We start from the raw sequence: 14753 nt of genomic DNA, 5'->3' as shown, positions 1-14753 counted from the left end.
TCCAGGGTAAGTATGCTTGGTAGTAAGTTTCTTTGGGTAGCATCCACTGTTAGCCCTAGGTAGGCCTATGAATGACACATCATAGTATCCACTGTGTTTCATAGTAGTATTCTACTTCCACGTAACTGCACATAGATTTTTAAGCCAGTAAAATGCCTCAGTCTTTTTCCTGAGACTGGCATTTACAAAATGTTAATAGCCTTATGTTTCAATCCTTTATACACCCTTCATTCTGTATCTGGGAGTTAGTCTTAATCGAGAAAATCGGATTTACTTCTCAGTGGACATGTACAGAATTGTGCTATAACAATACAATCCTAGATATGACTCTCACATAACTCAAAGGCCCACTGGGTAAGAGAATTACTTCCAGGTAAGGATGTACAGGACAGCAGCCTTAGGTCCCAACACTACCCGTGCTTAGAATGTCTGGATGGAGAATTCTGGAAGTTGTTGAATTCCAAGGATTTTGTCTGCCTAAATAGGCATGGGATCACACCCATAGTTGCTCATCTGGCAACCCCTCTGGAGGGCATTAGCACATAAAATCCGGAGAGTTTGCACTTACTGCTGGCGTCGGTAATGGTGTTGTGCTACACAGCCTGAGAACAAGCCTCTTTTCTTTTAAGACCTGTACATTTCTTTACGCTTGTCGTCAATGGTAATGAAAGGCTTCTACTTAGATGATATGCCCCGTTCGTGGCACACCAAAAAATGCGTCAGCGGAAAGACAACCGCTGACACGCACGTACGTTTCCTATGTCAGGACCTTCCAAATGGTGGCGGACGCCGCGCTTCGATTCGCTCTTGCGAGAGCGGCGCCAAGATCCGGCCTTCTGCGTTGCCTAACACTAATTTACGGACAGCGCTCACTCTCGCCCCCTCGGAAAAGCACCAGTGTCACGCCAAAGAAACCTGTGGAGCTTTACTCCATTGCTTTTCATGGGACTTGAAGGTGATTGCGCTGGACCCGTTTATTCTGATTCCAGTGGAACATTTAACTCAATGCGACATACCTTCGTTTGCAGGGGTGAAAGGGAACTCTGTGTGCTTAAGAACACGAGCATCTTAGTTATAATAATAGCAATAATTCAAGAAAAAGAGAACGAGGGAAAGAACATATCCTATCCCCGTACTGCTACTGGTGACTTTTAATACTGCAATTCACAATATGGTCAAGCTCCGGAGTGACTCTCCCGACATTGGGAGAGTCCATAAAATAAGGGATGGATTCCTACACATCGAGGGCAATCGCATGTAAGGCTTATCCTAAGATCTACTTCCGAGTTCAATATTCACAGTACGGAAATTTAGCTAATTTTTGCAATGCGTTTAGGAGAGGAAAACTTCAAGCACCATTAATACAGCGAATTATCGGAGATGCTTTTTCCCTCCTAGGACTTCTCCGCCATCTCAGTGCCCTCAGCCCCTAGTGTAGTTGCAGTTCAAAACCCTTGCAGACTGAGCCAGGAAGCGAAAGGGGAGGGGAATCCATTGCACGCATACCCAAGAATAACGTCTGCTATGCACAACGGGTTGCTTCCAATTATTATGCTGGACTACTTAAAGGGTCTGACAAAATAGACGCACAGCATGATTCAGGCCAATTTCATTCATAAAATAGTTTATTGAAATAAAATCAATATCTTCATGTTAATAAAAATCGATTGTAAAATGCGTTTGTCGAATGATCTGCGGCAGCCCCGATCTTTGACAGCAAAAGGGTCAGAATCACTTTCTGCCTGCCAGGTCAAACAGGGAAAACAAACGAAGCAACGCCACCCCCGCCAGCCTTCTCAATCCACGCCCACCCAGAGAGAAGAGAGGGTAACGTTTTACTTATGTACACAGAGACGGGGTGAGATAACTCAAACGCAAAGTAAATACAACGGAATCAACTGCGAATAATAGTCCACTAACCAGTTACCACCCGTCTTCTTCATCTTCCACTTTGCAGCTTCTCAAAAACAAGACCAGTCTCCCGACCCTCGTACCGTTTGCACGCCTGCTCCTCTTTACAGAAACAAATACGACCCACGTGGTGAGAATCAAGAGAGGGCCTCAGCGAGGTCTAGTCGACTGGCGAAACGTACAAACCTGGAGGACAGTCCTCGTGGCTAGAGGTCCCAGCAGTGCGCACCTGAATGTGAGGAGCTTTTTATTTCCTCGGAAGGCAGCCTCTGGTCCACCGGGAGAAAAGGCACTGCGATCAATGCGGCCTTTGCGCTACCGTAAGTCTCCACGTTCAAGGGCACTCCCGCGAGGCCTCGGGCCTGTGCCGCTTTATTATTCCTCCTGGCTGACTTGACAGGGGGAACCGAGGCTTTCCGCTTGTTTCTCCGCTTCCTTCGCTCGCTCTTGCTCTGTCAGCTGTTCGCTGGTAGGAATGGAATTTTTCTTTGGACGACCTTTGGGCTTGGTGGGGGATTCAAGCCCGCCACCTTGCAGAACCTGCAAATAGCCAAAGGCCTAAATGTTCAGGAAAACACAAGCAGGGCGAACAAATTTACCCAGCCAGAAAAAAACCGGAGACATGCAGAAAACCTGTATTATTTAAGGTCACAATGGTGATCAAGAAACCATTGGTTCTTCCTGAAGATTTCAGCACCAAGCCTGCCACAGTGGCCAATGTGAAAATACCATTCAACTGTTTCAGGCCTTCACCTTGTGCTACTTAGAGAGCCAGCTAGGCCTGCTACACACTCCACTCTTCCTGGCATCATTTCTGTGTTTCAGCATAGCAGGCAGGAATCCAACAGATGCAACAGTCCCTTTCCCCAGAAATATGTCTTTGTGCGTTGAATTCTTGTCTTTCATCACGCTAGTTATTGGCACTTAATCCTTGTCAGAAAGGAGGGGAAGAGTGGTCCAACTGCTAACTCTTTAGCTGAGGAACAAGGAGGTAACTATTCTGCAGGAAAGCAAAGCTGAAACTAAATCATTTTCATTACTTGATCTATAAGTAATAAGAAAGCTCAATGCTGGTTGGCTTGCATGTGAATGAATGCTAATAGGTGCTACCCCAGGTCCTATTAAAACAGCTTAGAAGCACCACTTCAACCCTAGGTACATACTGAAAGGACAAAAGCACTTTCTGATTATAATTACTGGCCTGACTGCTGCCCATTAAGCTGGCTAGAAGTGCAAACCTATAAACTGTATAGGATTTCACCCTTAGCCACCTACATGCATATATAAGTCTACTCAGAAATGCGTCCCATTGGGTCCAATGAGACTTAGTCCCAGCTTGGCAGCTTCAAAGATGCAAAAAGGGTCATCATCTCAGACAGATGCTAGACATGGGTAGGGAAGAGAGCCTGACTTCATAAAAAAGAATGACAGTGCAATCCTACGCATGCCTACTTCGAACTAAGTTCCAGTTAAGTGGGTATAGAATTGCAGCCTTAATTAGAACGATCAGCACTGCCAAACCATCCATAGGCTGCAGCTAGTCGTATTATGTTCCTCAGTTCTTACTTGGAATTTTCATTAGTTCAGTGAGTCTGGCTTTGAAATAATTTCCTGAAACTGAGTCTACATTTTGTTGCATTTTAGCATATTCTTGCCTCTTCTATTCCTCCTTTCCACACATGTGATTTAGTGTTACTCGGTAAAGCTCAATATACATTTCATGGTGGCATCATCATCACCATCTGACGGTTAACATGTAATAATTGTGACTGTGTGTCAGGTCCTCCCATTTCAGTGAAGTTTACTTTCTTGCACATGTGATTAGAGATGTGGCAAGTAAACCATCACGTTGTTTCCAAGTAAATGTGGTTATGATCAACATATAAGGGACTGACTTTAAGGAACCAAAATAAACATTACATCATCTCATTAAGGTTAACAAGTCCTATTTAAAGAAGATTACAGCCGCTCCCTCCCCTGAATACCCCAGGAAAATCATTGCATTGTTTTGGAAAAATGAGCTTCACATCCCCTGAATCAAGTGGAACACGTTGAAGGCATTAATGTAAACAGTTAAGAATGCCATATTTAAGCCTGCTATTAATTAATGAATGTGAAGACAGTCCAAGAGCTGATGTAAACTAGTTAGGCATGCTTTAGTCCTATTGAAATCAATGAGATGGGTCTGGTAGAAGTAAACAGAGATTCCATCGATACCTATGGGACTAAAGCCTAACAGATTTACAGTATGGCCCTATACATATCAGTGGGCAAGGAGTGCATAACATAGCAGATAGGGTGGTAACCACTGCTCAGTATCCAGACCATATGAAACCTGTCTTGAAAGAATCTGTGTAAGAGCATGAGAAAAGCCATGCTGGATCAGACCAAGAGCCCCTCCAGTCCAGCACCGTTACATGGTGGGAAACCAGCTGTCCACTGGATCCCTCCAGGAGGATGGGGACAGGAGTTCTACCTGCCCAAGATCCTCAGCAACTGGTGTACACAGGCATATGCTGCCGCTGATACCAGAGGCAGCACGTTGCTAGCAAGGCCAGTAACCACTGATAGCCTTCTCTTCCCTGGATTTGCTTTCCATGCTCAGTTTAATGCTCCTGGTTTTAACTCTGAAAACACAAAAGACACAATCCTATGCATGTTGAGACAGAAAAAGTCCTAGAGACACCCTGCTCTTTTATGACCCTGTCTTAGGATCTTTTGAGTGCCCCATGACTGGCACCCTGTGTCTCCCTGCTGTTGAGGAACTATGAGTCCCATGCTCTTGACTTTTAGAAAGGGTGTGAAGACACAGCTTTTTAATTTAGACTTTTAAATTAGGTAGGTATTTCACATTTTAATGCCTCCACTATTTTAAATGCTCCTGAAGGCATCTCTAGCTAGGGATTTGCTCTAAAGTTTTATTTAAATTGTTATGCCTTGATGGCTTTTTAGCAAATAAGGCAGCATATGAATGCTAATAATGGTGATGATAAGTCCTGGGTAAGAGTGCATAAGTTTCTGGATTCAACCCCCAAAGTACAGGGCCTGTCCCTTGAAGAAGCTCTGCTGTTTTGCTGGTCCTGCATAAAAACTTCAGTGTCCAGATGGTTTTACTAACTTCTTCATGGCAGTTAAGTCTGGGCACTTAAGCCTGTACCCAAATCCACAAGATGAACATGTCCCCACCACAGGACAGGTGGAGTGGCTTTCTCAACAATAGATTAGACACCCACATGAGCCATGTCAGGCTTTCTGCCATCCCTAGAAAAAAGGCTGCCTGGCTTCCAGTGCTCTTCCAGTGCTCTAGCCATCCTTCCCCAACTTGGTGTCCTGCAAGTGTTTATGACTACAGTTCCCATCATCCCTAAATACTGACATGGTAACTGAATTCCACATCACCAGCCACATCACCAGCCTAGAATAGTCATGAGATGAGCTATTCCCCTTCAGCTTGTCTTAGAGTTGCCTATGGAGACAAGAGGTGGCAGAAAAAGAACTACTGATAAAATTGATTACATATACTTACTATTTTCTTCCATTTCATTCTCCTGTTTTGATACCAGGTTTTCACCTGCAATTGACTCAGGCCCAGGGACTCTGCCAGGTCTATTCTGCAGGGAAAAGGAGATGCACATTGTTCACGTCCTCCATCCTCCAACCACTGCCATTTCCTATGCATTTTCCTCGGAATGCCCTTACTCACCCCTTGCTTCCCTTTGTAAACTGGGTACTTGCTCTTAGTTTTCCAGCCCAGCATTCTGTGTACAAATGGATTGTCTGCAAGACTAGGATTGAATGAGACTTCTTAGTTATGAAAAACTGAAGTCCACCCATTTCACTGGTCTCCTCTAAGGAGGACTGGCACCGAGTACAACCCAATGCGATTGTCTCCTTAAATCTCCTGTTCATAGACCCCAGACGAGGCCAGAGAAACAAGAAGTGTCTTGCCATTTTGCTAAGGAAGGTTTATGGCTCAGCTTTTCTGATGTTGTCTAATAGGAGAAGTGGCTGAGAATCTCAAATTCTACGGTGGTATACCTGGAGATTCCCAGGAGGAAAGACCACACACACACTTGAGTTAGGAACAGCTTGTGCCTCTCTTCACAGAAGGAATGCCGCTTGAGTGACATGAAGGATGTGCCCCTTTACTGAAGGGACAGATTCCTCTTCCCATTTGTGGGCAGCAAAGGACCAGCAAGACTCAGCAGGTTCCTCTGGAAGAGCTGTCCAAGGCAGAAGCCATGGCAACCTCCCATTTAGACAAAAAGAAAAGGAAAGCCCTACAACTCCCAATACTTCCTTCTAGCCATACTCCTGAAACCTGCTCACACATTGTGAGAAGGATCTCACAATGCCCTCTGCCAGCAATGGCTTTTTTCACCTCTTCCACTCTTCTCCACATACACTGACTGGGCATGCTGGGAGATTTTTTCTTTAAGCATGCATAGGACTGCTGCTGAAAATGAAAAAACTCGTGGCATGGCTACTCAGAAGTAAGTCAAGAGGACTTAACGCCCAGGAAAGTGCATGCTGAGCTCTTACGCTGCCTGTGTTTAGGCAGAGAAGAACCCTTGAACTCCCAGCATTCCCCAGGAATCACAGCTGCTAGGGAATGCCGGGAGCTCTCGGACTTTTCCCTAGCCCTTAATTCCAAGCTGCTGCTTGGTGCTCGGGTCGCCCGCTTCGTGCCCGGAGCGACGCGTTGTCAGGCAGCGAGCTGGGGCCAGCCCTGCGGCCCTTTGGGCCCCGACTGGAGTGGAGGAGGCGTGTGGGCAGTGTGGGAATTCCTGGGCGCGGGGGCAGCTGGATGGTCGCGCCACCCGCTCGGCTGCCCGGTGAGGGGCTCTGCCCCCGGGAGCACGAGCTCGGCCGCTCCGCCTGCTCCCCCGCGGCTCCCCCGCGCGCTGCTCGCGGGGCGAGGGCCCACCTGTCGGGCGTGGAGAGGTATTTCTGCTTCTCGAAGCGCTTCTCCAGGCCCATCAGCTGCAGCTCGGTGAAGACGGTGCGGCTTCGACGGCCCTTCTTGGCTTTGCTGCCCGCCTCGGGGCCTCCCGGCTCCAGCTTCCCGCGGAGGTGCAGCTCCAGCGGCAGGTGAGGGGGCCCAGAGCCGCCTTGGAGCCCGGAGCCGGCCGCCAGCAGCGCGGAGCCCAGGCCCGAGCAGCCCAGCGGCGCCAGCGGGAACTTGAAGACGGCCGCCTGCTCGGCTTTCAGCACCGCTGCGGGGCAGAGGAGGAGACGGCTGAGTGCCTGAGGCCTGCCTGCCCGCCCGCCCGCGCCGCCCGCCCGTCCGCCCGCGAAGGGAGGCAGAGGAAGCCCCAGGGGTGCGTGCAGGGCCCTCGCCAGCCAGCTCGGAGGGGCTCGCCAGCAGCGAAGGCCGCCGGCTCCGCGGGCCGCGAGAAGCCCCTTCTGGGACGGGGCGATCCCGCACAGGCACCCGCAGGACCAGCGAAGGGCTCGTGGACTGCCCGATTATTTACATATTCATTGCAGTTATAAGCCATCCAATATTGAGTGGTTCCCAGCAATGCACACGACTAGAGCGTATCATCGCCGTCGACCATTTTTTACGTAGACCGCTGTTCCACCACGGGGAGCCCAAAGCCGGTCACAGCGGCACCAGTGAACGGCAGCCGATGACATCGGTGGCCCGGGCATCATCGCCCGCTTGCCGCCCAAGCCTTGGCCCACTAAGGTTTCAACCGTTTCAGTGGGTCGCCTCTGCAAAGAACTGCGATGCAGCCCAAGGAAGCCGTTCGCCTTTCAGTTGTCGTAGCAGGACTCCTGCTAGCACGCTCGTGGGACACAGCGGTGGGGTCCGTCTCCAGGACCCCATCCTGGTAAAGAAAACGCTTCATAGTCTAGCTGTGGTAGGTTACGTGCATAACCCATGCATGTTTCGGCAGAAACGAAAGCCCGCAGCTCCCAGCATGTTTTCAATCTAAGCAAGATTCGGTGGGCACCCTGACATAAGCATTTGGATGCTGCTTGGGGTGCTATTATACGAGTCTAGAGGTGGTTCCCCCCATGCACCCATTCACACAATTTACCGCACATCAATTCTCTGATGCAGATTAAGTTGATCTGAGTGTGACTGGCCCAAGATCTCCAAAGAAGCTTCAGGGCTGAGCAGGGATTTGAGCCTGGCACGCTCAGGTGTAAGGTTGCACTCTCTTCTCTGGGAACAACCTTCTGGAAACAAAGCTGTCTACACAATACTTGGCTCACTACAGAGACTCTCTTGGCTATTTAGGTGCTAGAAGGAAGCAGAGATCTCCCCTAACCCATTAGGGACTAGAATCCAAAATGTATTTTACTTGGCACTGAATCTCACTTAAACAAACAGGGTTTACTTCTGAGCAGTCATGTTGCACAATCCCTTGCACATTTACTCAGAAATCAGACCTGCAAAGACTTGTTTCCCGAATCAGCTGGCAAGGGAACGGTGGCACCTTTCCACAAGTGCACTTGGGAGCAACAGCCATCCAACTCTGCTAGGTTTACTTCTGAGTAAGCATGCTTGAGATGGCAGGGCTAGATGGCCCACTGAAGAAGGCACCAAAACAAAGTTGTAGTTACTTAGGGAAATAGGCAGCAGAGTGATCCCCTGAATTAGGAGAAAGATTCCAGCGTGTATGCCTCATCAGTCTTCCTGCTGATATTAAAGATAACAACTATCAGACCAGGTTTACAGATGTCTCCTCAGAAGCAAGTCCTCTTGCATTCAAATGGATTTTCTCCCAGAAAAGTGTGCATTGCAGTTTTAAAGTTTCAAGTGACAAACTAGGTATTGGGAAGCCATTTCCAAGGAAATTAAGGTTTTGTTGACTGCAAGGGAGGCCTGCTGGGGGGGGGGGCTCCCTCATAAACAAATGAAGACAAATCTACCACTGATTATAGCAAAGCTGGAAGAGTGTAATAGTTCAAGTGTTGGACTGGGGGCATGGGAGATACAGGTTTGTTTCCCCACTCGGCCATGAAGCTCACCTCATGACTTAGGGCCACTCACTGTCAGCCTAACCTACCTCACAGGGTTGTTGTGAGGATAAAAATGGATAAGCCTCCTTGGGTTCCTCATAAGAGGAAAAAAGGTGGGGTATAAATACAATGCAATAATAGTAACAGCAGTGAGTGTGTGGAGTGTAGTCCCCATAACACCAAGAGAGAGCTTTCCTAAGGTACTACCACAGTGGGAATTAAATAATGGAGAAGTACCTCTCTGAGTCTTTAATACGCCAACCAAAATGGACTCTTTAAAAGTACTGGTATTTTATTACATTACTTTCAACACTCACATTTTGTCCAGGAAGCAACAGGCCAAATTTCCCACATATGGAAAGCAAGTCACTTCACAAACCATTTTGTGAAGTAAACGTCTGTTGCTATTACTACAATAGATGCGAAGGAAAATATTTTCAAATAATTTGGACAGCAGTTTAGAATTTTTAAAAATGCATTAAAGTTTTGGAAACATACTAGGTTGGTTCCAGAGGCAGTCATACTTAGATCCTTGACTGTCTAGAGTAAACCCATTGACTTTAATGGATTTACTCTATCTGGGACTATCCCACTGTGGCAATAAGAGAAAAATGAGTACCTTCAATTTCAGTGAAAAGGAAATGTTGGAAACAGATATTGAGATATTTTCATTCAAGTCTCTATCTACAACTTCCAAAAATTGCCATGGTTCAAAAACATTTTAATGTTTGTGAGTATGGATTACTACTAAAGCATTAACATTTTTTACAGAGAATGCACAATAACTCTAGAAGAATATAGGATGTACTGAACTGATTTTGCAAAGACTTTTCTTTGCCACTTGTGAATGTGCTTTTAAAATGGCATTCAACTTTCAGCCTGATTTTGCAGGCTGATCCTCAGTGCTATTGGACTGTAATGTAATATTTGGATTCGGTGACTAATAAATTTTAGTTTAAGTGTAATTAGTGGAATATAGCAGGGTGTGTGGACCAAGCTCATAAGAGAATGGAGTCATGCACATTTCCCCTCCTAGTAAAACACTGAAATTGATTTACTTATTTCCAAGCAGGCATGTATAGAATTATGCAGTAAATATGCAAGCTCTGTTATACTAGTAAACAACATTTGATATGTTTGGGTCAACTATTGCTTGACCTTAAAAAATAAAACAACCTAGGGTATGGTCCAGTCAAAATTAGCTATCCAAATCCCCACCGACTGGAAAGAATTTAAAGTGTAAGTCTCCATTCAGAACAAGGGGCTTCGAAAGCATCCAGCATAATCTTTCCCCCATATCTACTTGAGAAACGGGCTTACAACAAAGGCAAGTTCCCCTAAGTTCGATAGGACTTAGTCTGCAGCAAACAGAGTAAATCACAGAGTCAACTTATACTAGGAAGCTGCAAACGCTTAAGAAATTCTCACATGCTTCAATTCCGGCAGAAAGCGAATGTTGCCTATCGTCTCCGCGAGGCAACGCTTGCCTACTGCTGAACGTAACCATGCATTCATTGCTCAGGCGTGCAAGGAAGACGTTCATCCCCGCACTACAGAACTTTCCTGCGGGGAGGCAGAAAGGGAAGAAACCTTCCTATAGCCAATACCAACTTCTTTCAAACAAACACTCACTCACTTAAAATGCAACGTACTTCAGGTCTTTTCTTCTGGCAAATAGTAACGAAACCTCCAACGACTGTTGAGAGCAAGAAGCTCTTCTTTTCCTTCTGCTTTTTACTTCCCATTCCTGTCTCCAGTTTAAAGATACAAATTTGTGCATCTTGAGTCTAATCGTTATGCACTTCTTTGTCCACGCACATGCCGTCCCCGCAACGCCTTTCCTTGGCGACACGTCCCCGGAGAACTTCGGTCCCAGTTTCCGCGTGGGAGCAGCTCCGCTTCGGCGTGATCTGAGAGGAGGCTGGGATGCTGTTAAGCGAGGCGGAAGAGATGCAAGAACGGGAGCCGCTTGGTTAATCCGCGTCCAAAGGGGTTGCTTCGGATTGTCCTGCATGGGTTTCCCGCATCGATTGCCCGAGAGAAGCTGGATCACAGGGTCTCCATTCGGCCAGGCCGTGGTCCTTATCCTCCCCACGCAGCGCCTCTGAGCAGGGCCTCCTCCCGAGCAGCACTTTCGCCCGCGGGCAAAGCGAGTCCGCTCCGTTAGGAGAAGGGTCGAAGGGCCCCGACGGCGAAAGGACTGGCAGGGCGAGCAGAGTGGGCTTCCCCGCGCCTTCTCGCCGTCTCTCGCCAGCCGTGCATGCCCACGCGCTCCGGCAAGGGCCTTCCTGACTGGAGGGGGCCTCCGAAACACACGGCCCGTCCCGCCAGCTCTCCCCTGGGCCTTGCTCTGCCCGGGGCGGAATGGGGCGCCTGCTCCAGGCACGCGTCTGCTGCACCGCTGAGGCCTCACACAGCCCGCCGCCCTCGCGGAGCCTCCGCAAAGGCCCACGTGGCGCAGAGCCGCGGGCAAAAGAGCAGCGGCGAGACCGGAGCAGTTGCGCCGGGGCAGCAGGCTCCACCGTGACAATCCGTGACACGCTGCCCCCCAGTTCAAAGGCCAGCATCCTCCGGGTTGCACGTCTTTTCCCTTCCTGATTTTCTCTAATCCGGCATAGGGTAGTCGTGTGAACCTTTAGACTTGATGCCGCTTTCCGTGCAGTTGCAAGTGCGGTCGCGTGTCCTTCGTTGTCCCGTCGTCCAAACGGATGTCGCTGGATCCGCTTGGCGCTACGAGCCCGAGGATCGTCCTCGAAATTTTGGAGGCAGAAAATGCCCCCGAAGGCGGGATGGGTGGGATGGGGGTGCTGCCGAGTCCGGGGACAAGATGAGGGCCACAGCAAGCCAAGCTCCACGCCAACGACTTCGGGAGAATTGGGGTTTCCCTTCCCCTCAAATCAAACGTGCGTTTAACCATCTTCGGTATAAACGGCAGACAAAGGAGGCGCTCTGCTGTGCAGGGGCTTGAGGCTTCGCTTCGGCCTCCGGCCCACAGGCGCCGTCACGCTCCCGGCAGCCCTGCGCGGGAAGGCGCGCCCTGGGGCCAACCTGGCCTCCGAGAGGCCGGCGAGCGGGGCGCGGGGAGAAGGGTGCACTTTCGCCCGCACCCTTCCCGCAGGGCCGCCTGTTCAAGCGTCACCCGAGAGGGTGGGGGCGCGGGCAGATTTCGGGAAGGTGGGGGCAGACGGTCCGGCCAAGCCGGGCCTGCAGTGCGGCGCTTGGCGCGGCCAGGCCACGAGGACCGAGAGGCGTGAAGCTAGCCGGGCTGCTTTTGCGTTTAAGGCTCCCCGAAAGTGGAGATCCGGCCCGTTTCTGACCGAACCCACGCACCTCAAGTGGGTCTCCCCTGCCGGCCTCCTCGGCCCGTTGGCTCCGAGCCAGGAAGAAGGCCGCTCCGCGTCCGCTACCCCGGCACGCCGCGCCAGGCTCTTCGGCAGCAGCCGCCTTCCTCCGGCCTGCTCCCTTCCTTGGATGGCTCCTCCAGGAATTAGTCGAAACTGGAGGCAGGCGAAGGGAGGGCGCGAAAGGGGAGAGAGAAAACGCTTCCAAACAACGATCCTCCCCGGCAGGTCTCCCGGGAGGAAGGGGGCCCAGAGGCGAGGCCCGACAACGCCCGGGCTGGTGCGGAGCGCACCAGGGAGAGCCTTCCTCTGGCCCAAGCATCTGCCGGTTTCTTCCACCGTCTATTGGGGCGGCGGCGGTGGGAGGGGGGTCCCCTCTAGCAGGCCCGGCATGCTGGAAAAACTAGTCCGGTGGCTTGCCTTGGACTCACCTAGGCTCCCATGGAACTCGCCGTGCTCACTGCTGCCGAAGGACGGCTCGACCTGCGCGGTCTCATCCTGCGCAAGTTGCGTCTGATTTCTCGGGTGTCGCAGAGCAAGCCGCGGTTGGGCTGCAGGTGGCGGATTAATCGGGCTGTGGACCGGACTATGCCATGCATTCGCATGGCGCACACAGCGCCTCGCGGGACGCACTCCTGAAATGATTTATTCTGGCAGATGCGCTTTCCCCTGAGTGGGAACACCCGCCAGTTACACCAAGGCAATGGGGGAGACGGGGAGGTTATACACGCTCCTTCCCCAGCCTGACCTGACCGTCGCCGGTGTAACGCTGTTTTCCAGTGCAAAAGATAACGCGAGACCCAACAGATTAATCTGCTCAGAGCTGCTGAGGAGCGAGCGGAAAAGGGATTGCTCCCCAGGAAATGCGTCCAGGATCGCAGCTTTTGTATCGATTCTGGGGCAGCAGCGGTCCTCAGCAAGGAGCCTCGAGCTAAGGAAATCCCACTCACGGGCTTTCCCTGCCAGGAGACGGGCTTGCGTCCCGCAGGCCCGTCCACCCGCTCAGCTCGCCTGGGGTGTCCCGGCCCTGCGCGGCCTCCCCGGGAGCGAGTCGCTGAATGTCGACAGAAGGCGCTTCTGCCGGACCTCAGGATCGCAGCCAAACCAAGCAGGATCCTTTCTGTTAACACTGCGAAGGCGCTTGAAACGAAGTCGGCGGCTCTGTCTGCCCGGCCGAAGGAGGAGGGACTCCTTCAGGCGCCTGGAATCACCGGAGGTCCGGACTGCCAGCACCTCGAGGACGCCCTTGACAGCGGGGAAGTCGCCGGACATCTCGCCCGCTGGCACAATCCCACAAGGGGAAGCGGGGAAACCCAGGCCCGGGACAGGCCACGGGCAGCCGCCGCGCCGAAGATTTCCCGGGGAGTCAAGGGCTTGATGCCGCCAAAGAAAGGGATAAAAAAGGAGTTGGCGCGGGCGGGATTGCGGTTGCATCGCAGCAGCGCTCTGCAAGCAGGCCGAAACTAGATGCATGAATAACACTTTTTTTAAGCCAAGGATTTCTTTCTGCTTGAACTCCCCCTCCTCCTCTTCCCGTTCCACGAAGTCCGGGGCTGCCCCTCTCCGCCCGACCACGCGCGCGGAAGAGGCCCGCGGGGGGGGGGAACCGAGCGCCCCCGCCCCCGCCCGGCCAGGAAACCAGCGCTGGAAAGACGTACCTAGGGGGCTGTGGTAGGGCCGTGCCGACAGCAGCGCCTTCACGCCGAACTTGAGCAGCTCCCCTGCCGGTGCTGAGCTCTTGGCGTCCGGGTGATCCGTCAGGATCTCCTCGATCATAAAGCTCCGGTAGCGATGCGAGCGGTGGTCGGCGAAGGGGTCGGCGGGGAAGTAGTGGGCGGCGGCGCCCAGGTCCAGGGGGTGCTGCATCGTTCCGGGTGGCCCGCGCGTTCCTCCTCCACCCAGCCCCGCTCGGCGCGGCGCGGCGCGGCGGCTCAGCCCTCAGAGCAGCTCCTCGCCCGGCGCTTCAGCCAGGACCCTCGGAGGCCTCGGCGAGGCCGGGGCCATCGCCGCGGCCTCGGGGCGCCGCTCCCCGCCGGAGGGGCCGGGGCGGCAAGCGAGGGTGGGCAGGTCTCGCCGCTCGCTGCCTCTTCGCAGCCCTCGGCAGGGAGGCGAGGCCAGGCGGCGGCGGAGGCGGCGGCGCGCTGCAAGCCCGGCTGCTCGAAGGGGCGGCCTCAGCAGCGTCCTTCTTCCTCCTCCTCTTCTTCTTCTTCTTCTTCTTCTTCTCCTTTCTCCGCCCCAGAGCCGCTCCAGACAACAGCCTATTATAGGGCTGACGCTGGCCTGAGCACGGGGGGCTTGGGATGCCGGCGGGGAGGGGGGAGCTGCGTGGGGCGGGCAGGGGCGGAGTACCTGGGGACGGGCGCTTGATCCAGCGCCAAGGCAAGCCAATTAGCCTCGGCGCTGGCCGGGGCGAGGAAGACTCCCCCCCCCCGCCGCACGCGCGCGCGCGCACCACGCCGCCCCCGGAAAGGGCGCATCTGTCCTGCAGTGGGGCCAGCCCGGAGCCCGGCCGAGCGGCACCCGACC

At 52.2% G+C, this 14753-nt stretch overlaps 1 protein-coding gene across 1 annotated transcript; it reads right to left on the bottom strand.

Moving 5' to 3' along the window:
- Positions 1-2286: 2286 nt before the first annotated feature.
- On the bottom strand, positions 2287-14093 carry BARX1 (BARX homeobox 1). The gene is made up of 4 exons (XM_044451533.1): positions 13886-14093; positions 6839-7127; positions 5438-5522; positions 2287-2451 (listed from the first exon to the last, which is right to left on the bottom strand). Exons 1-4 carry the CDS (start codon positions 14091-14093, stop codon positions 2287-2289), a joined length of 747 nt encoding a protein of 248 aa, XP_044307468.1.
- Between the last annotated feature and the right edge of the window lie 660 nt (positions 14094-14753).

This window comes from Varanus komodoensis, unplaced genomic scaffold (genome assembly GCF_004798865.1).
Source record: "Varanus komodoensis strain SLA01 unplaced genomic scaffold, ASM479886v1 scaffold6_2, whole genome shotgun sequence".
Lineage (NCBI taxonomy): Eukaryota > Metazoa > Chordata > Lepidosauria > Squamata > Varanidae > Varanus > Varanus komodoensis.
This window is presented reverse-complemented; position numbering and strand designations above follow the sequence as displayed.